Below are 24,082 nucleotides of genomic sequence, written 5' to 3'. Positions count from 1 at the left end.
AGATGTGGTATACATAATAATGTGTTAGTTTAATTACAATCACAAATGCCTTAATGTCCTCACTCTGTAAGTTGACGTGAAGCAGCCTAGGGTTTAACATAGCTCTATGGCATTTACTCGGCTGATTAGGAATTTTACATGGTCACTTTTCTCTCATGATCATAATTTGCTTGTCTTTTGCCTGAGTGTCAGAGTGCCAGCCTGATTTACTGATCAGATACTGATGGGTTGTAAAAATTATTATACCTAATTATAAAAGAAACTGACCCAAACAATGATTCAAATTCCAACTAAAAATAATTCAGTAAGAAGAAATTGTAACAAATATCATATTTCATTGAACCATTATTGAACTGCACTATATGATGACAACTTAGTACACGAGCCACATCTTTGTGATTTAAAATCAGTGCTTTTTGGACATTTTTAACAACAAATGTTAGCTCGCAAAAAGTATTTAATAACACTTACTTCGATGTAGTAATACTTTTCATAGAAAACATGGCGTGGCCTTTCATCATGTTTAAAATGCATTGTGGCTGTGACAACACCATTTGCTAGGATTATAGCCATTACAAGCAACCGGAAGGAGGCTGATCGCAGAATTACATGGCAGAACTGAGGAGCTGATCCTCCATGTTTATTCTCATCTAGAGTAACCAGCTTCCATCCAGAATCGTTACCAGTTAAAATCTGTAACATAAGATAACACATGAATAAGAAATACGTACAACTGAAAAGTGTTTGTAATTAAAGCTCACTACTGTCATAATTATTACACTAATCCTAAATGGAAAGATAATGTCACATCAAACATTCTCTTTGAAGAGTTCCTAACCCCATAGCCTAGTGTTGCACTGTCTTCAAGACTTCATATGCTGCTTCCAAGTTTACATCGACAATTTTAATGCACAAGTCACTTTAGGTGTGTGGTGGAGGATACTCTACTTATCACAAACAATTCACCCCCTTCTCATTCCATTCACAAAAGATATGTGGGAAAAAGATGATCTTTGCATAACTTAGAATAATAAGCATAGGATGTTTCAAAAGTTCGAAGACTTGTTTTAAACCTGTGTGACAAAGCAAGCTAGGATAATTTTAATTCCCCTCTTGTTTTGCCATCTGCCTCCTTTAAATTCATGTTGTTACTTTTAACTATTTACTACTAGCATACATGAATATAATCTGCATTTTCATAAAGGAGAAAGGTTGGCCCTCAGTTTCAAAGAATATAACACCAGATCTAATTTTGTGCTTAGTTTTATGTATGTAATTGATTTTTCTAATTTATTTTGACTTTTCCTAGTTAGTACCATTTGTTGCAGGGAGAAATCAGTGATTGTTTCATAATTTAAATTCTATTGTTGACATATAATCAAGTATAAATTCTGTAATAACTGTAAACATTTGGAAGACGAAGTACCAGTAATCTTAAAGTATCTATTTAGCTCTCTTCAAAAACATATTAGCGAAACCAACCCTGAATTAATTCCAAAGTAATTAAAAGTTTTGTCAAAAGTATTGTTTGTGTAACTATATTTTTTAGTTTAGCTCTCTTCAAAAACATATTAGCGAAACCAACCCTGAATTAATTCCAAAGTAATTAAAAGTTTTGTCAAAAGTATTGTTTGTGTAACTATATTTTTTAGTTTCATGATTTAATTTTCGGCCTAAACCTCATAGTAGAAGAAAGTGTTAAAAAGATGCAATTTTTTGATGTATTCAGTTAATTTAATGAGTTAAGTTTTAATTGTAATTTCTGTAAATTTAACTTTAAACAATGTGTAGTTTCAGCATCTATTATTGTGATGATATCTAAGGGCCCGATTTTTGATCATGAGACAGTCAGTCCATGGCCGAGTTTCAGACGAGTAACCTGTGATGGTTAGAACAACAACAATGCTTCAAATTAACTGTGAAATAAGTGTTAAACAATTAGGCTGTGTATAAAAACCAATGACAGTGACTGCTCCATATGTACATGTTTATTCTTCAAGAACTGTAGACTTTGTGGTTAGGTTTTACTGCTCGTAGATGTTCAACAAGAAGCTATTTTAGCAGTATGTGGAGTTTCGCCAGCAAACTATTAATGAGACTTATGGAAAGTTTAAACAATAGTGCACTGGCCATACACACATAACTGTGTAATACAATATTTTAAAGAGCGAAGTGGATGAAAATTGTGCTGAAGTGGATGAGGTCATTCAGGTTAAGGAAGAGGGATCCAGTAGCGAAAGTCAACAAGGGAAAAAGTGTACACCAGATGAAAATTTTGCAACAATGTTACGGCAAATTATGAGTAATATGGAAAGTAATATAATGAATAGGATGGAAAGTAATATGAATAGGATGGAAAGTAGTGTGAAAGATGACATTAGTAGGATGGATAATAACATTAGTAGTATGAAAAAAGACGTGGTTAGCTTAAAGGATGAGCTGAAGAAAGAAATTGACAAAGAGATTCAGTAGTCAAGTCTAATATTTCAAAATTAAATAACAGGATTGAGGCAGTAGCTAAGGATTGTGATGAAAAGATAAAGAAAGTAGAGCAGAATATTGAAAAAAATTAACATTGATGATTAGTAAATGTGTAAAAGAGGGAAAAAAGCTTTGTGATGATTGTAGTACGAAGGTGGCGGCTTCTGAAAAACAGTGTAAAGACGAAGTCAACACTGCCAGGAAATTTTGTGCTGAAAACAGGGTTAAACTTGAGAACCAAATAGATCAGATTAAAAATGATTTTGAAATGGAGGTAGAAACCAAGTGTGCTGTAGAGGTAGAGGAAAAACTGGTAAAAGTAAATGTAACTGTTGATTTAAAATTGGCTGAAATAGAGAAAAAGATGGAAGAAGTACAAAATCTAAAGCATAAAACATGTAGTGTGCTAAACAGTTCATTTGTCAGTTGTAAGAAATTTAATAATTTTGAACCATATGGGGAAGTGCATCCATTGGATTTCATTAGAGAATTAAATGATTTGCCTGAATCATGGAATGACAAAGAGAAAAAGTAATTTGTGAGACGTTTTTTGAAGGGGAGATGCTTATGGATGGGCAGGTCAAGTAGCTGACAGCTGTGCTTCATGGCAAAGCTTTGAGAAAGCATTTATAAATGAATATTGGTCCAAAGAGAAGCAGCAGAGAATTTTGAGTGACTTTTGGGGAGGAGAGAGATTTGACTCTAGGAAGGGTACGGTGAAAGGTTTCTGTCAGCTTTGGATAAACAAACTGAAATATTTGGACAAAGAGCTAGTCAGTGAATCAATAATTATGGGTTTAGAAACTAAGTTCCCTCAGAAAGTTAGAGAATTGTTTGTGCCTGCACTTAGGGGTAATATTAGTGATTTCTTAAACTATTTTTATAAAGTGGAGAGGGTGAAGCCCTCTGTGGAAGATTGTAGGAGGAATTTTGATAGCAACAATCAATCAGGGTTGGGTGGAGGATAGCCAGAATCGGCACGGAAATGGTAGGAGAAATTCAAGTAAAAGAAATGGAGGAGATGACTTTATTCTGGACTGAACCAAGTAAACTAGATTATGCTCCAGTTTTGGCTTGCACTTGAGCAGGTAGTGATGAAGAGCCACGTGTGTATAAATGTGCTGTGACCACAGGTAAGGGTAATGTAGATAATAGTAGTAAGATGAGTGTAATTTCTAATTATCGTGACATGTTGAATGATGGTGAGAGTAGCAATGTTTATCCCATACAAAGTAAGGAGGAACTTACTATAATAAAATTAAGTGATGAAACAGAGTGGGTTAATGTTGCTCAGGATTTCCAAAGTGTTGAAATGGCTTTTAAATTTTTACGAAAACATGAGGAAGTCAGGTGGTTTGCTTTGTGGTCTAATACTGGAAACAAGGCTCAACTAATTAGCCAAATGTTTGAGGATAGTGAAAATGACAAAGTGTCTGATTCTGACAGTAGTTGTAATGATGACAGCAGTGATGAGTCCAGTATTGATGAGGACAAGGTATTTGAATTTATAATTGACAATGATGGCCAGGTGATAAGTAAAGAAAGAGTAAAGGAGGATAATATTAGTCCTAAAGAAGAGTTAGAGTTTGAAAGTTGTAATGAGGAAGAGGACCAGGCTATCTTTCATTTGACTGTGTCTGATAATCAATTTGGTAAGCAAGATGATAGTTTTTCCAGGGAAAGGGTTAATGAGAATCTGTTGTATGAATAAGATCACACGGTACGTAAAAAGGAAGTGTGGCACTCTGTAATAACAGCAAGTGTACAAGGTATACAAGTTAAGTGTTTATTGAACAGTGGTAGTGATTTGAATGGTATTTCACAGGCATTTTTTGAATCTATTAAGAACACGGAGGGTATAGTGGTAATACCTGTTTCTGGAATGAAAATTATTGGTGCTACTGGTAAGCTCTCAAAAAGTGTGAAACAAGAAGTACTATATCTGTGGAATTGTCAGGGCAGTTGCTGGAGTGCAATTTCTTCATAATTCAAAATCTTAGCATTGATGTAATATTTTGGACTAATTTCTTGTGCAAATGATGTGTAAATATTGATTTTGCTAGTGGTAAGTTTAGTTTTAAGTATAATGGAAGTAGGTACGAAGTATCATTTTTGGAAGATATGGACAAGTGTATGGACACTTAATTAGATTTGCCATTAAGAGTTTCGACCACAGAGCAGGTTACTGAGGAAGAAGAGGAGGAGAGAGTAACGTTGGAGATAATAAAGAGAGTTGAGGATATTAAAGGTATTACAAAAAGTCAAAGGGAGGAATTAAAAGGTATTCTCCTGAGCAACTATGTGGCATTTTCAGACAGGCCTGGTTTGGTAAAAGATTTTGAATGCAAATTAAAGTTTAAGGGTCATGAACCATTTTTCAAAAAATCTTATATTATTCCATTCTCAACAAAATAAGTGGTGAGGAAAGAAATTCAAAAGATGGTCTCATTGGGGATAACTGAAAGGTCAAACAGCAGGTATAATAATCCACTTGTTTTAAGAAAGAAGAACGGTGGTGTCAGGTTGGTTCTGGATGCCAGGAAGTTAAATTAAATTGTAATAGGAGAGAGTGACAGACCCTCTAACATGGATGAAATTTTGCAAACGTTCCACTGATAAAAATTTATGACTTCTTTTGATGTGATTTGTGGCTATTGAAATATCAATCTGGCCTAGGAATCTAGGCCATTTACAGCATTTTTACATGAAGGAAGTGTTACCAATACTGTGTGCTGCCATTTGGTCTGAGCTTGTCTGTGTGTGTGTTTATCAGAGCTATTGATAGGGTGCTAGGTGAGATATTAACCAATGAAATAACGGTCTATGTAGATGATATCCCAGTAGCGAGTGCAGAATGGTTCAAGTACTGTGAGATTCTGAACAAAGTACTTAGAGCTACGTGTAGCGGAGGTATGAAACTAAAATTAAGTAAATCTGCATTTGTGAAGAAGGAAATTTCGGTTTTGGGTCACAGGATTAATGAGGAAGGTAGACAGTCTGATCCAGAAAAGCTTGCTGCTATTGTGGATTTTCCACCCTGTTTGGCTTCTACCAAAAGTTTGTATCAGATCAGTCATTTAACCATCCTTGCCTTGGTAATTTTTTGAGAAAGAGTGTGGTGTGGAATTGGACAGAAGAGTGTGAGAGGCATTTCAGAGTTTGAAAAAAGAATTGGTAAATAGTAAGATGCTAGGACATCCAAATTTTTCATTGCCTTTCTGTATGAGTACTGATGCAAGTTTTTGTGGTTTGGGGGTAGAAATTTTCCAGTTAGTACTTAATGAGATAGGGATTGAACATAAAACTATTGCTTTTGCTAGTAGGACGTTATAGCCACATGAAAAGAACTATTACATTTTAGAATCAGAGGCTTTGGCAATTATTTTTGGGTTTCAAAAGTTTGCGTACTATTTGCTTGGACATAAGAGCATAGTGTATACAGAACATAAGGCTTTGAGTTACCTTCAGAAATGCAGGCTGAAACACACCAGGTTAATTAGGTGGGATTTGTATTTGCAACAGTTTGATTTGGAGGTAAGGTATGTAAAAGGAAAAGACAATAATGTGGCTGATGCACTACTTAGGATTGCCAGCCAGGAAGCAGGGTACAGACAGTAGTGAAAACTGTGAAGAACAAGCAAGGTTGTTTTATTTGCAGGGGGTGAAGGATGAGAAGCTTATGAGGAGGATTTGCAAGCAAATAAGAAGGGAACAGAATTAGGATCCAAATTTAAGGTTGGTTTAGCAGTATTACAATTCAGACAACATGCCAAAGGTGAAACAATACTATACGATACATAAAGGTTTGCTGTTTAGGAGGAAAAATTTGAGTGATCAGGACTGGAAGTCATGTTTTCTCGACCAACATTTTGATAAGTTTATTGACTACTTGCATGAAAGTTATGGACATTATGGGACCAGGAAAATAGTAGCTAAGTGCAGGAGACAGTAATATTTAACAACTTGTGGAGAAGGGTTAAGCAGAGACTAGAAAGGTGTGAAAAATGTCAGAGAGTAAAGACAACTGATGTGCAAACAAAAGGCTTAATGCATTCTGTCCTTCCTAGTGAACCTAAAGAGATTATAGCAGTTGACCTTCCAGGACCAATGCCTGCATCTACAGGAGGTTGTAAATATATTTTCTTTGTCTTAGACACATTCTCAAAAAATGTAAAATTGTATCCAATTAAGAAGACAAATACTAGTACTATAATTGAGAAGTTGATATCACATTACTTTTGCAATGTAGGGGTACCAGAATCACTTTTGTCTGACAATGGTCCACAGTTTGTTTCAGAGAGGTTTGAACATTGTATGGCAATACACAAAATAAAACGCATAAAGATTTCTACATATTTTCCACAATGTAACATGAGTGGAAGGGTTATGAAGGAGATTAATAGACTGTGTAGGACTTATTGTAGTAAGAAACACACTGCTTGGGTGAGTCAAATTCAACATTCCGAAAACATTATTAACAACTTATGGAACGAATCAACAGGATATGCCCCATGTGAGATTATGTTCAACAAGAGACCCAGTAACATCATTAGAGAAGAAGTGGATTTCTGTCAGGTAAGTGAAGTAGTACAAGATGGAAAGATCAGATTGACTAAAGAGATGACGAAAAAGAAAGTGGGAAGAAGGAAGAGAAGGCATGAGAAAGGAGTGAAACCGACTAGTTTCAAAATAGGTGACCTTGTACCTGTAAAAACAAAAGAAAAATCTAGCAAAGTAAACCATGAGACAAAGAAATTTTTGCATATGTATCGTGGTACACCTTGCCCATTACAACTCTTATGAATTGGCCTATACAAAGACTAACAGGACTTTTGGGTTAAAGAATATCATTGACCTGAAACTCTATGTATCACCAATTAGATGTTTGAGTATTGATCCACAACAGTTTGAAAAGTTTCTGAGCTTGGGTAGTGCTGATTCTGTTAAGAGAACAGGGTGTGCATCGAACCAGACGTAAGACCTATGAAGCAAGTAGGGGGTTCAACATTCTGTGTTGGATTCATTATGTGGCGATTATGCTTACACCAGCTGTCCTGTATCATTTTTCATGTTTCTTGAGGCAGTCAAGGTCTTCCCATACCCTATCTGTAGTTCATAAGTAAATCAGAACCATTCTGTCTTCTACTTTCAAGTAATTTTGTACAGTAGGATACTTAATATAGAAATATTGTAGAAAAGGTTTCTCTGATATTATGTGTGTACATGTATACTATGTTATGTTAGTTATAAGTAATGCAATCATAAGATGATTGAAGAAAATAAAGTGGTACCATGATGTGATGATGCAAGCTGGGATGATTTTAATTCCCCTCTTGTTTTGTCATCTGTCTCCTTTAAATTCATTTTGTTACTTTCACTATTTACCAATAGTATACATGAATATAACCTGCATTCTGAAAAGGAAGGCCCTCAGTTTTAAACAATATAACACCAGTTTATTTTGAGTATTCCTAGTTAGTATCTTTTGTTACAGAGCGAAATCGGTGATTGTTTCGTAACTTAAATTCTATTGTTGATGTATACACAAGTATAAATTCTGTAATAATTGTAAACATTTGGAAGACGAAGTACTGGTAATCTTAAAGTATCTATTTAGCTCTATTCAAAAACATGAAAAGACGCAATTTTTTGATGTATTCAGTTAATTTAATGAGTTAAGTTTTAATTGTAATTTCTGTAAATTTAACTTTAAACAATGTGTAGTTTCAGCACCTATTCTTGTGATGATATATAAGAGCTCGATTTTTTGTCACGAGACAGTCAGTCCACGGCCGAGTTTCAGACAAGTAACCTGTGCTGGTTAGAACAACAACAATGCTTCAAATTAGCTGTGAAATAAGTATTAAACAATTAGGCCCTGTGTAAAAACCAATGACAGTGGCTGCTCCATACACACCTGTTTATTCTTCAAGAATTGTGGACTTTATGGTTACGTTTTACTGCTCGTAGATGTTCAACAAGATACAACTGTAGCAGTATGTGGAGTTTCACATGCAAACTATTAATGAGGCTTATGGAAAGTTTAAACAATAGTGCACTGGTCTTACACATATAACTGTGTAATATTTTGGGGATGTGCAAAGTGAAAATTAAAGTACCGAAAAACCTAACTGTGCATCTGTCAGCTACATCATTTAAGGTAGTCAGTGTTGGAATCCACAAACCCCATTTTTCGGACAGTGTAGCAATGCAGTACGTCGACACCAAGGACAACTAATGAATAATTAAAAGCAGGTGGAACCGTCACAACTGATGAGTCAATATTTAAGATTTACTGCTTTATGACTATTGTCTGGGCTGAAGATGAGTGAATACTTCTTAAGATAAATAAAACTGTCCTAATCTGATGTTTACTTACAACACTATAGAGCTTAATTGCAGATGGTCCTATTGGGTGCAGTACATCCTTGTTGCCTCTGACCTTCGAATTGACTTACCTAGCCAGTCATAAGAGAACTTGCAGTTTACTGTGGTCTTCAAACAACGTGAAAGTGTGGCACTTCTGTACATGTAAATAACTACCAGAGGTTAAAGATGTGGTTAGTGATAGAAAACCATCCTAGAACCTACCATAGATTCACCCCTGAACCTTTGGATGTGTGTCTTGATACTTATCAGCTTAGTCAGCACTGACAATCCAACTCAATGGGTACACTGATTTTTCAGCTCTAACTCTGAAACCACAGATGTCACATTTAGGGAGAAAAAAGAAAGACATACTGGTTTGGGGAGGATTTTTGTAGGCTGACTAAGCATAGATAAAATATTATAATCATAATTTTACAAATATATTAAAAGGTAGTGAACCTGGCAATGCTTTGCAACTGCTAAATAGGTATGGAAATTGTACAATTGGAAGTCTAAAAGTAAAGGGACTTTTTGCAATTTCTTGCTGAATGGCTTGATAACACTATTAGTATCCACGGCTGAAGTATAATTGTTGGCAACAACTCTATACAATGTGTCACTCTTATTTCCACACTACTCATTGTATTGTAGCAGACTGGGAAACACGGCAGTTCCATTGCTAATCTGCTCCAAGAAGGAAATGATGGCAGTGATTTGATTTTTGTCTGCAGAAGGTGTTAAACCTGTGGAAATTATTCATCGAATGCAAGCACATTACAGTGACAGTTGTTTATCATGAAGCAAGATCTACAAATTGACAGAGAGCTTCAAATGGTGAAGAATTTCTCTATGTAACGAGGAAAGATTGGGCAGGCCATTAACATTAACAACTGAGGACAATTTTGAAGTCTTGAAGGTATAGTGGTGATGGAAAACTGATGTGTCACAGTGTACGAAATTGGCGATACTTTTCATGTCAGTCATTTTCAGAAAGTGTGTGCAAGATGGGTACCGAAAGAATTGTCAGCACAGCACGAGATGCAAAAGATGGACATCTCTCATAAACATCTGACCTGATATCATTGTGACGGAGATGGATTTCTATAGCAAATTGTTACTGTAGATGAAATGTGGGTGCGTCATCATGAACCAGAAAGTAAGGTCATGAGCATGATTTGGAAACACCCATCATCACAAGAATAAGAAATTTAAATATCATCCATCAGCTGGTAAGATTATGCTAACACTATTCTGGGACAAGCAAGGTGTGGTAGCCCTACAGGTGAAACTGTGAACAGTGAGAAGTATTGTGATGTGTTGCAGACTAAATCCAAACCTGCAACAAGATCCAAACATTGCAGAAAACTGCAAAAAGGCATCATCCTGCAGCAAGGTGACACTCAGCCACTTTTTGCCAAATGGATGGCCAAAACAATAAAGGAGTTGGGATTCGAATTGCTGGGACACCCACCATACAGTTTAGACCTGGCTCCAATCAATTTCCATATGTTTGGTCCACTGAAGGAAATTCCCAGGGGGAGATTTTCAACCAACACAGAAGTCACTGATGTAGTGCAAAACTGGTTACAGGTGCAACCAAAAAACCTTTCTTCTGACAGAATCAACAAACCTGTGGAATACTGGACAAAGTGCATTTAAAGGTAGGGAAGTTATGTAGAAAATAATACATGTTTCAGTTTTCTATCATTAGAATAAACATTCCTTTTCTCAAAAGTCCCTTAATTTTTTACTTCCCCTCATATTTACTTCCTAATCTCCTTCGCCCCCCTCTCTCCATCCATATCATCCTCCGCCTCTCTTTGTCCATCTCCTCCTCTTCCCTCCTCTCACTGTCCACATCCATGTCCATCTCCATCTAATCCTCCTCCCCCTCTCACTGTCCATCTCCACCCCTCCTGCCCCCCAAAAAAGCTCTATCCATCTCCACCTTCCTCCTCCTCCCCCTGTCCATCACCCCCCCCCCCTACCCTCTATCCATCTCCTCATTTCCTCTCTCTCTCTGACCTTGAGCCTTGTTTATTGTTCTTCCAAATGAAACCTTAATTGAGAAATGAAGTTACTTAAAATGAATGGGTAAATTGGTTGGGATAATTAATGTAGGGGTTACAACAGAGACCAATCCAGCTGCTGAATCTGTGAGGATATTAGCTTCAATGACAGTATTTCTCACAGTTTTAATCTGTGAGTGGCTAGGACTGCAAAGTTTTGGATGATTCAGATTCCATAGTAGTGTTGTAATCTTAAGTCAATAAGCCATAACTAGAACACTCCTATTTCCTCTTAAAACTGATTGTGAGGTGGAAAACAGCACACTGTTGTGTAAACAATTTTTGAAACTTCCTGGCAGATTAAATCTGTGTGCCGGACCGAGACTCAAAGTAGGTCCTGAGTTTGAGTCTCAGTCCGGTACATAGTTTTAACCTTCCAGGAAGTTTCACATCAACACTGCAGAGTGAAATTCTCATTCTGTAAACAATTTTTGTTTAAAATTATACGTAAGAAGGAAAAATGTATGTGGAAGAAACAATTTGTCTAATGGTTTACACTGAGGTGACAAAAATCATGGGATAAATCCCAACATCGTGTCAGACCAGCTCCTGCCCAACATAGTGGAGCAACTTGACATGGCATGGACTCAACAAGTCGTTGGAAGTCCTCTGCAGAAATGCTGAACCATGCAGCCTCTACAACCACTCATAACTGTGACAGTGTTGCCAGTGCAGGATTTTGTGCATGAATTGACCTTTGGACATGTCCCATGTATATTCAATGGGATTCACGTCGGGCAATCTAGTTGGCCAAATCATTCGCTCGAATTGTTCTTCAAACCAGTTGGGAACAATTACGACCCGATGACCTGGCGCATTGCCATCCATAAAAATTCCACCGTTATTTGGGAACAAGAAGTCCATGAATCGATGCAAATTGTCTCCAAGAAGCCAATCATAATCCTTTCCAGTCAATGATCCATGTAAACACAGCCCACACCACTATGGAGCCACCACCAGCTTGCGCATTGCCTTGTTGACAACTTGGTCCATGGCTTCATGGGGTCTGTGCCACATTCAAACCTTTTCACCAGTTCTTACCAACTGAAATTAAGGCTCATCTGAACAGGCCACTCTTTTCCAGTCATCTAGAGTCCAACTGATATGGTAATGAGCCCAGGAGAGGCACTGCACTTGATGTCATGCTGTTAGCAGAGGCTCTTGCTCCGGTTGTCTGCTGCCATAGCCCATTAATGCCAAATTTTGCTGCACTGTCCTAATGGATAGATTTTCTGTATATCCCAGATTGATTTCTGTGGTTATTTCATGCAGTGTAGCTTGTGAGGTAATGGGCGAGTTGTGGCGCCCTGAAAAAATTCTAAGTTCAGAGGAAGCAGTGGCTGCATGGGCCGCTCGGCCAGCTGGGGCCCAGCAGCAAACACATGGTGCCGAACGTTAGCCGGACGAGAGGGGTAGCCCCAGCGCATGGTCCATCGAGCACATGGCTGGGAATTCCTTGGTGATGCTGTGCGCCAGGAGGGTCAAATATGGCGGACTTTGTGAAACCTCAATGGTAGACATTTCACAGTTCGTATAGAAATTAATAGTAGACAGATGAATAATGATAACTCAAAAAGAAACATGTACATTACCATTATTTACATGACAATTCTGATGGTGTAATCAGATTTTCAGTATCTTTATTAGTTTAAAGTTTAGTATCTGATCGTAAATTATACAAGCAACGAATTTCAAAATCTAAATGTTTCACCCAATTTCGTCGATCGACGTGTCTTTAGAAAGCTATTAGTTAAAGCTAAATTGGTATAAATTACAGGCATGTAACTTGAATAGTACATGAGTTATTGGAAGTCAAAATGGCCGATTACTATTGATCGCATCAGGCGCTAAGTACTCCACAGTGACACAAAAAAAATGGTAGCAGCATGCTTATAAATACATTTATTCATCTAAGTCTTTGGTTATATCCAATATATACCATTTATGAAGAAACTGGTTAAGTATTTATTGTTTTTTAGAAAGCACAGAGACATTAGGCTATTGGCTTACCTTTTGTTCTATTCCTTTGTTCTATGTTTATTTAATTTGTTTATGTATTTAATAATGATTTAATAATGTTTGTTAGAGTGTGTTTATGGTCCAGCTGTAGGAATATTTATTTAATTTCAAGTTATTTAAATGAAAATCCAGTATTACAAATGCGTTTAATTATGTTCTGTGGGTGCGTTGGATTGAAGACATTGTGCAAGCGCTTTAGCCAATCACAGCACTCGTGAATGGGGAGACTGGATGGAAGAGAGTTCGGGAGAGATGACAGGGGCGCAGCAGAGACTTGGAGAGTGTGGAGCAGTTTGTGCATGGTCACGGCAGATAGAAATACTTTGGAGTGCCGACTTGTGCACTTGTGAGATTTCCGTGGCTTCTACAGTGAAGACATGGTGTGCGTTTAGAAGTGAATATCTCGCGAGCTATGTTGTTGTTCATAACTAATTACATGCAGTAGGAATCTATTGTTTCCCTGTTATTCAGCTCATATTTTATTTAATTGCTGGACCATCAACACCAATAAGTGTTTTGCAGAAATATACCACATTCTCAAAAGGACTTCTACTATCGTACTCATCATTTAAAGTCATTAAGATAATACCTGCAGATTTTATTTAATTGCAATCTCTCATTTATAAATTTATATGATACATTCATAATTCGCAATTGCAGAGTGATAGAAACCTTCAACCATTCAATTCAATGTGTGTATTGTTATCGTATACCGCAGACTCAGCAGTACTTGGCTGGTAATGCGGCAACTACGTATCCCAGGCCTTAGACAACGAAACCAGCCAGAACTTTTAATATTGCAACATTGGTCTGAGGGTACATAGTTGAAGGCCATCCCATCACCATTTCATTTTATTTTTGTTTGAAAGCCCGCAAGCCGGTCTGTTAACACTGTCAGCTCTACATAACACCACTGCTCTGTCATTAAGTGAAGGCAGCCAGCCACTGCATTGTCCACGGTGAGAGGTAATGCAAGAAATCTGGTATTCTCAGCACATTCTTGACACTGTGGATCTCAGAATACTGAATTCCCTAACAACTGAAATGGAATGTCCCATGAGTTTTGTCAACTCAGTGTAAATGCCCTGATATCTAAGTTAAAACTGATTCCGAGAAAGAAAATGAAAGGCTTACATTTTTGGAGCACAGCATTTTCTTTTCCTCAATCAGTTTTAACAGAAAATCTGTATGTTGTCATTTAAAAGAATTTATAGCCTATGTCCACCTCAAGTTAACAGAGAATTGTGTAACAGTTTGAAGTAAAACATTACAGATTTGAGATTTCCCATTTATACATTACATATATTCTTATACATCACACATATTTAAAAATATACAGTTAATGCCAGTCCGAATTTTTGTTAGAGCATCATGTAAAAATCTGAAATAAACTGTTCAAGAATTTTTCAAGATATTTGCTACGAATGTTTTCCCTTTACGTATTATGTGCATATTTATTTACTACATATGTTTAAAATATGTAAATTATGTCAGTTTGAAAGTTTATTACAATACTGGTACTGTGTGAAAGTAGGAAATAAATCCATCAAGAATTTTTTGAGATTCTGACTAACAATGTTTCCCCTTTATATACTACATACACAGTTATGTACTACAAATATTTAACACATACGTTGTTGTTGTTGTGGTCTTCAGTCCTGAGAGAGCTCTCCATGCTACTCTATCCTGTGCAAGCTTCTTCATCTCCCAGTACCTACTGTAACCTACATCCTTCTGAATCTGCTTAGTGTATTGATCTCTTGGTCTCCCTCTACGATTTTTACCCTCCATGCTGCCCTCCAATGCTAAATTTGTGATCCCTTGATGCCTCAAAACATGTCCTACCAACCGATCCCTTCTTCTAGTCAAGTTGTGCCACAAACTTCTCTTCTCCCCAATCCTATTCAATACCTCCTCATTAGTTATGTGATCTACCCACCTTATCTTCAGCATTCTTTTGTAGCACCACATTTCGAAAGCTTCTATTCTCTTCTTGTCCAAACTGGTTATCGTCCATGTTTCACTTCCATACATGGCTACACTCCATACAAATACTTTCAGAAACGACTTCCTGACACTTAAATCTATACTCGATGTTAACAAATTTCTCTTCTTCAGAAACGATTTCCTTGCCATTACCAGTCTACATTTTATATCCTCTCTACTTCGACCATCATCAGTTATTATACTCCCTAAATAGCAAAACTCCTTTACTACTTTAAGCGTCTCATTTCCTAATCTAATCCCCTCAGCATCACCCGATTTAATTTGACTACATTCCATTATCTTCGTTTTGCTTTTGTTGATGTTCATCTCATATCCTCCTTTCAAGACACTGTCCATTCCGTTCAACTGCTCTTCCAAGTCCTTTGCTGTCTCTGACAGAATTACAATGTCATCGGCGAACCTCAAAGTTTTTATTTCTTCTCCATGAATTTTAATACCTACTCCAAATTTTTCTTTTGTTTCCTTTACTGCTTGCTCAATATACAGATTGAATAACATCGGGGAGAGGCTACAACCCTGTCTCACTCCTTTCCCAACCACTGCTTCCCTTTCGTGCCCCTCGACTCTTATAACTGCCATCTGGTTTCTGTACAAATTGTAAATAGCCTTTCGCTCCCTATATTTTACCCCTGCCACCTTCAGAATTTGAAAGAGAGTATTCCAGTTAACGTTGTCAAAAGCTTTCTCTAAGTCTACAAATGCTAGAAACGTAGGTTTGCCTTTTCTTAATCTTTCTTCTAAGATAAGTCGTAAGGTTAGTATTGCCTCACGTGTTCCAACATTTCTATGGAATCCAAACTGATCTTCCCCGAGGTCCGCTTCTATCAGTTTTTCCATTTGTCTGTAAAGAATTCACGTTAGTATTTTGCAGCTGTGACTTATGAAACTGATAGTTCGGTAATTTTCACATCTGTCAACACCTGCTTTCTTTAAGATTGGAATTATTATGCTCTTCTTGAAGTCTGTGGGTATTTCGCCTGTCTCATACATCTTGCTCACCAGATGGTAGAGTTTTGTCATGACTGGCTCTCCCGAGGCCATCAGTAGTTCTAATGGAATGTTGTCTACTTCCGGGGCCTTGTTTGACTCAGGTCTTTCAGTGCTCTGTCAAACTCTTCACGCAGTATCATATCTCCCATTACATCTTCATCTACATCCTCTTCCATTTCCATAATATTGTCCTCAAGTACATCGCCCTTGTATAAACCCTCTATTTACTCCTTCCACCTTTCTGCCTTCCCTTCTTTGCTTAGAACTGGGTTGCCATCTGAGCTCTTGATATTCATACAAGTGGTTCTCTTCTCTCCAAAGGTCTCTTTAATTTTCCTGTAGGCAGTATCTATCTTACCCCTAGTGAGATAAGCCTCTACATCCTTACATTTGTCCTCTAGCCATCCCTGCTTAGCCATTTTGCACTTCCTGTCGATCTCATTTTTGAGACGTTTGTATTCCTTTTTGCCCGTTTCATTTACTGCATTTTTATATTTTCTCCTTTCATCAATTAAATTCAATATTTCTTCTGTTTCCCAAGGATTTCTATTAGCCCTCGTCTTTTTACCTACTTGATCCTCTGCTGCCTTCACTACTTCATCCCTCAGAGCTACCCATTCTTCTTCTACTGTATTTCTTTCCCCCATTCCTGTCAATTGTTCCCTTATGCTCTCCTTGAAACTCTCTACTACCTCTGGTTCTTTCAGTTTATCCAGGTAGCTATGAGTATTGTGTAAAAATTTGAGATTTTTGTCACAATTTTAAACTACAACTGTCTTTACATAGCAGTATAGATGAACATATGTGTCATGGGATTGAGGGCTGGAGGAGGAGAGAAAAACTTGAAAGGCAGCAAGGAAAAGGATATGTAACTTAGAAGTCATGTAATCTAATACAGTTGCTGTCAGCCCTATCTCAAATTTCAGTGAGAAGCACAAGCTTTCTGTTTATCTGACTGCAGATAATAATTTTATCTATGATATCTAAATTCACTAACATACAGTACCTAACCAAAAGAAGTATTTAATAAAATTTCTGTTATTTTAATGAGATAGCCTTTTACATGTTTGTAGGTTTTCCCAGCAAATGTGCTGCTTGAAAATCTCTTGGGCATACAGCTGGATTGATTGGTCATTGTAGAACACCTTTTGATTGTGTAACTAGCCCTCATCACTAGGATAACCCTGCTGACTGGTTTCCAGAGTCTCAAATCATCTTTTGCTGAACTAAGAAGTTTACTCTTGGCCTGCAGGCAGTACACACAGTGGATTGTGTTGCCATAAAATATTGCCAATTTTTTCCGATTTTTTTGCTGGTGTACAGGAAGTAGGCCGCCATATATCACACAATGTGAGAGTGCATAAAAGCATAAATGAGACAAATCATTCATATGTTTGAAGAAATGTGCACTGAACATAAACAGCACACTGATTCCAGAAGACAATGAAATCGGTAAGTACTGAATACTGCCTAGACACTAACAATAAAGTGAGATACAAAGACGCAATGTGTGGATGGATATGTGTGTGTGTGCGAGTGTATACCCGTCCTTTTTTCCCCCTAAGGTAAGTCTTTCCGCTCCCGGGATTGGAATGACTCCTTACCCTCTCCCTTAAAACCCACATCCTTTCGTCTTTCCCTCTCCTTCCCTCTTTCCTGATGAGGCAACAGTTTGTTGCGAAAGCTTGAATTTTGTGTGTATGTTTGTGTTTGTTTGTGTGTCTATCGACGTGCCAGCGCTTTCGTTTGGTAAGTCACATCATCTTTCTTTTTAGATATATTTTTCCCACGTGGAATGTTTCCCTCTATTAATTCATATCATATATATATTTTTTTCAGCTTAGCCAAGTGTGTAACCCAGCAGTAAATAGAGAGATGGGAGAATGTGTAGCAAGACAAAGGTGGAGCGCAGACTGAGGACCACCACTCAACTCCTGAGTACCAGTAAGTGTCACAGTCATTATCATGACAGGTGTGTCATGCAGTTCACACATCTGAGAGAGATGGCAACACACTCTAGCTCAGAAGTCAGTCAGCTGTAGTAACACAATGAAGATGCTGTATTGTGTCATCGAAAATTTGTTTTATAATGACAATCAATTCAGCTGCGGGCCCAAGAGACTTTAAAGTTAGATACCTTTTATTAGGCAAACTGGACTCCGAAGTCATGCCATTGCTAAGGAATGTAAAGACATAGCTTTGATTCATTGCTTACAGATTGACAACAATAAATTTAAAATGCTATCGGAAGAAATTATAAGAAAATATATGACACGCTTCTTATTTTACAATGTCCTGTATGTATTCTAAAGAAAGTATTGATATTCATTCACTAATTACAGTTTACTTAGTGCCGCATACAGCTGCACAAGAGCCGCCATCAGCTAACCAGATCTCTCTAACCAGAACATTGAAATGCATTTAGCAGCAAGGGAATACAGCATGAACTAAAATAAGAAAAGAGAGGGAGTTCATAATAAACCCTCTGGATATTGTGAATGAGGTACAGGATAATACAAAATAAATTGTCCTTAAAAATTACATTTTTTATCACTGTACACAGTCATAAATTTTCACAAATAACAACAGTTTAAAATTATGCTGTTATGTTCAAATGGTTCTCTTTACCTGTGATGTCGAACTGTTTGCAATATGTCCACGCACTCCCCACATCTGCTGGAATTGTACTCTGATCTCATTAAATGTCTCTGTTATCACAGCAATAAACACATTCTTGACTAGCCAAGCAAGGAAGAAGATCATTGTGCTGAAATAAAATACAGCTCTCCATCCAGGTAAACTGTCTATGGCACGATACATAATGAAAACCCATCCTTCTTGGGAGGCAGCTTGGTACACAGTGAAGATGCTTGTTGCTGTTAAAGAAATATAGCTTCAACAACTAAATAACACGTATGTAGTGTAAATAACAAAATCATTTATTGATTTACAAAAATACAACAACTAAGCTAACAATGGCTGCCTGTATATTAACAGAGTGATTTCCATTCATTCATTCATTCATTCAATCACTCACACATATTGATAGAAATTCTTAAGGGATGGCAAATGAATCAAATTTTACATTAACAGGCAGAAACAACCACTGCAGGCTACTTCTGTGATGTATACATCCTTCTTTAAACTCAATGAAGTAACAGGTGTATAATGTTTAGTAACAATAAATTGTTACTAGTGCTAATCTACTCACATTAATAACAATGGGAATTACATAAAGGGTTAACATACAGTATAAGTCTTGCTCCTACATTTTTCATGGCTATATGATCCCTGTGGAAAGTAGTGGTAACAGGTAAAGGGTGAGATGAATCAAGATACTTCACAGGTTTGTTGGACAGCAGAACAGATACATAACTTGCCCAAAGCTTTCCTCAACCTTTCTAAAATGGTGTCCCGCTGTCTGATCAAGCTTCGAAGTATCTTGATTCAAACTACACCTTTGCTGTTTCCACTACTCACCATATAGGTAATATACTCACAAAAAACCTAGGAGCGAGACTGTTACTGTGTATCAAATCATGACAACATAATGTAGCCCTGTAACCAGCACTCCCACTATAAACAGTGTCACCTCTGAAAGTTGCCATGTCACATATATATCCTTTATCACAACTGAGAAGTTTTATCTACATCATACTCTGCAATCCACGTAACAGCATGTGATGGGATGGAGAGTACCTCATACTATTACTAGTCATTTCCTTTGCTGTTCCACTCACAAAAGAATGAGGGAAAAATGACTGTCTACATGCCTCCACATGAGCTCTAACTTCTTGTATTTTCTCTTCAGGGTCCTTACCCGCAATGTATGTAGGAAGCAACATAATGCAGTCAGTTTCAAACACAAGTCCTCTAAATTTGCTCAATGGTGTTCCTCAAAAAAGAATGTCACCTACCCTCCAGGAACTCCTTTTCGAGTTCCCGAAGCATCTCCGTAATGCTTCTTTGTTGCTCGAACCTACCAGTAACAAGTCTAGCAGCCTGCCTCTGAATTGCTTCAATGTCTTCCTTTAATCTGACCTAGTGTAGATACCAAACACGTAAGCAGTACTCTAGAATAGTTTGCATTACTGTCCTATAAGTGTTTTCCTTCACAGATGGACCACACTTTCCTAGAATTCTCCCAATAAACTAAAGTCAACCATTCACCTTCTTACCACAATCCTCACATGCTAGTTCCATTTCATATCGCTTTGCAATGTTATGTCCAGATATTTAAATGACGTAACTGTGTCAAGCAACACACACACACACTACTAATGCTTATCCGAACATTATGGGGTTGTTTTTCCTACTCATCTGCATTACTTTATATTTTTCTGCATTTACAGCTAGCTGCCATTCATCATACAAACTAGAAATTTTGTCTGAGTCTTCCTGTATCCTCCTACAGTCACTCAACTTCAACACCCTACTGTGCACGACAGCGTCATCAGCAAACAACTGCAGATTGCTGCCCACCCTGCAAACCAAATCTACATCTTCATCTACATGATTACTCTGCTATTCACAATAAAGTGCCTGGCAGAGGTTTCAATGAACCACCTTCAAGCTGGCTCTCCACCGTTCCACTCTCGAATGGCACGTGGGGAAAACGAGCACTTAAATTTGTCTGTGCAAGTCCTGACTTCTCTTATTTTATCGTGATGAACTTTTCTCCCTATGTAGGTGGGTCCAACAAAATGTTTTCACAATAAGAGAAGAAAACAGGTTATTGATATTTCATAAGAAGATCCTGTCGCAACAAAAAGTGCCTTTGATTTAATGATTGCCACTCTAATTCACGTATCATGTCTGTGGCACCATCTCCCCTATTTTGTGATAATACAAATGAGCTGCCCTTCTTTGTACTTTTTCAATGTCATTCGTCAGTCCCACCTGATGCAGATCCCACACCCACAGCAGTACTCCAGAATAGGGCAGACAAGTATGGTGTAAGCAGTCTCTTTAGTAGACCTGTTGCACCTTCTAAGTGTTCTGCCAATGAATCACAGTCTTTGGTTTGCTCTACCCAAAACATTATTTATGTGACTGTTAAAATTTACATCATTTGTAATTGTAATCCCTAAGTATTTAGTCTTGACTAGAAGAAGGGATCGGTTGGTAGGACATGTTCTGAGGCATCAAGGGATCACCAATTTAGTATTGGAGGGCAGCGCAGAGGGTAAAAATCGTAGAGGGAGACCAAGAGATGAATACACCAAACAGATTCAGAAGGATGTAGGTTGCAGTAGGTACTGGGAGATGAAGCAGCTTGCACAGGATAGAGTAGCACTGAGAGCTGCATCAAACCAGTCTCAGGACTGAAGACCACAACAACAACAACAACAACAACAAGTATTTAGTTGAATTTACAGCTTTCAGATTTGTGTGACTTATCGTGTAATTGAAATTTAGCAGATTTCTTTTAGTACTTATGTGAATAACTTCACACTTTTCTTTATTCAGGGTCAATTGCCACTTTTTGCACCATACGGATATCTTACCTAAACCATTTTGCAGTTCGTTTCGGTCATCTGGTGACTTCAAAAGACAGTAAATGACAACATCACCTGCAAACAATCTAAGAGGGCTACTCAGATTGTCTCCTATGTTGTTAATATAGATCAGGAACAACAGAGGGCCTATAACACTTCCTTGGGGAACACTGGATATTACTTCTGATTTACTCGATGACATTCCATCTATTACTATGAACTGTGACCCTTCTGACAGGAAATCATGAAGCCAGTCACACAACTGAGGCGATATTCCATAGGCACACAGTTTGGTTAAGAGACACTCGTGAGGAATGGTTTTGAAAGCCTTCTGGAAATCTAAAAATATGGAATCAATTTGACATCCTCTGTCGATAGCACTCATTACTTCATGAGTATAAAGAGCTAGTTATGTTTCACAAGAACGATGTTTTATGAATCCATGCTGACTACATGTCAGTAAATCATTTTCTTCGAGGTACTTCATAATGTTCAAATACAGTATATGTTCCAAAACCGTACTGCAAATCATCGTTACTGATATGGGCCTGTAATTCAGTGGATTACTCCTACTCCCATTTTTGGGTATTGGTGTGACTTGAGCAATTTTCCAGTCTTTAGGTGCAGATTTTTCTGTGAGAAAGTGCTTGTATATAATTGCTAAATATGGCACTATTGTATCAGCATACTCTGAGAGGAACCTGCTCGGTAAACAATCTGGATTGCAGGCCTTGGCTTTATTAAGTGATTTAAGCTCTGCTATGCTACACCAAGGATATCTACTTCTTTGTTTCTCATCTTGGCATTAGTTCTTCATTGGAATTCAGGAATATTTACTTCATCTTCTTTGGCAAAGGAGTTTGGGAAAACTGTGTTTAATAACCCTGCTTTAGTGGGAGTGTCATCAGTGACTTCACAGTTGTTATCGTGCAGTGAAGGTATTGATTGCGTCTTACCACTGGTGTGCTTTATGTATGACCAGAATCTCTTTGGGTTTTTGTGCCAGATTTTGAGACAGAATTTCGTTGCGGAAATTATTAAAAGCATCTTGCACTGAAGTACACACTATATTTTGAACTTCTGAAAAACTCTGCCAGTCTTGGGGATTTTGGGTTCTTTTAAATTTGGCCTGCTTTTTTTGCTGCTTCTGCAACAGCAATCTGACCTGTTTTCTATATTATGGGGGATCAGTACCATCACTTATTAATTTATGTGGTATATATCTCTCAATTCCCCCCCCATGAACCATGGACCTTGCCGTTGGTGGGGAGGCTTGCGTGCCTCAGCGATACAGATAGCCGTACCGTAGGTGCAACCACAACGGAGGGGTATATGTTGAGAGGCCAGACAAACGTGTGGTTCCTGAAGAGGGGCAGCAGCCTTTTCAGTAGTTGCAAGGGCAACAGTCTGGATGATTGACTGATCTGGCCTTGTAACAATAACCAGAACGGCCTTGCTGTGCTGGTACTGCGAACGGCTGAAAGCAAGGGGAAACTACAGCCGTAATTTTTCCCGAGGGCATGCAGCTTTACTGTATGATTACATGATGATGACGTCCTCTTGGGTAAAATATTCCGGAGGTAAAATAGTCCCCCATTCGGATCTCCGGGCGGGGACTACTCAAGAGGATGTCGTTATCAGGAGAAAGAAAACTGGCGTTCTACGGATCGGAGCGTGGAATGTCAGATCCCTTAATCGGGCAGGTAGGTTAGAAAATTTAAAAAGGAAAATAGATAGGTTGAAGTTAGATATAGTAGGAATTAGTGAAGTTCGGTGGCAGGAGGAACAAGACTTCTGGTCAGGTGACTACAGGGTTATAAACACAAAATCAAATAGGGGTAATGCAGGAGTAGGTTTAATAATGAATAGGAAAATAGGAATGCGGGTAAGCTACTACAAACAGCATAGTGAACGCATTATCGTGGCCAAGATACATACGAAGCCCACGCCTACTACAGTAGTACAAGTTTATATGCCAACTAGCTCTGCAGATGACGAAGAAATTGAAGAAATGTATGATGAAATAAAAGAAATTATTCAGATTGTGAAGGGAGACGAAAATTTAATAGTCATGGGTGACTGGAATTCGAGTGTAGGAAAAGGGAGAGAAGGAAACATAGTAGGTGAATATGGATTGGGGGACAGAAATGAAAGAGGAAGCCGCCTGGTCGAATTTTGCACAGAGCACAACATAATCATAACTAACACTTGGTTTAAGAATCATGAAAGAAGGTTGTATACATGGAAGAACCCTGGAGATACTAAAAGGTATCAGATAGATTATATAATGGTAAGACAGAGATTTAGGAACCAAGTTTTAAATTGTAAGACATTTCCAGGGGCAGATGTGGACTCTGACCACAATCTATTGGTTATGACCTGTAGATTAAAACTGAAGAAACTGCAAAAAGGTGGGAATTTAAGGAGATGGGACCTGGATAAACTAAAAGAACCAGAGGTTGTACAGAGATTCAGGGAGAGCATAAGGGAGCAATTGACAGGAATGGGGGAAATAAATACAGTAGAAGAAGAATGGGTAGCTTTGAGGGATGAAGTAGTGAAGGCAGCAGAGGATCAAGTAGGTAAAAAGACGAGGGCTAGTAGAAATCCTTGGGTAACAGAAGAAATATTGAATTTAATTGATGAAAG

At 37.8% G+C, this 24,082-nt stretch overlaps 1 protein-coding gene across 1 annotated transcript in view; it reads right to left on the bottom strand.

The window, feature by feature from the left end:
- Positions 1-24,082, bottom strand: part of LOC124795014 (sodium leak channel NALCN) — a 402,332-nt gene that overhangs the window by 234,947 nt on the left and 143,303 nt on the right. The window contains exons 8-9 of the mRNA XM_047258779.1: positions 18,564-18,811; positions 472-693 (exon numbers count right to left, since the gene is read on the bottom strand). Of these exons, the coding sequence (XP_047114735.1) occupies positions 472-693; positions 18,564-18,811 (470 nt within the window). The remainder of the gene's footprint in view (positions 1-471; positions 694-18,563; positions 18,812-24,082) is intronic.

The sequence above is a fragment of the Schistocerca piceifrons genome, chromosome 1, assembly GCF_021461385.2.
Source record: "Schistocerca piceifrons isolate TAMUIC-IGC-003096 chromosome 1, iqSchPice1.1, whole genome shotgun sequence".
Classification (NCBI taxonomy): domain Eukaryota; kingdom Metazoa; phylum Arthropoda; class Insecta; order Orthoptera; family Acrididae; genus Schistocerca; species Schistocerca piceifrons.
Note: the sequence above shows the minus strand (reverse complement) of the source record. Positions and strands in the feature narration are given on the sequence as shown.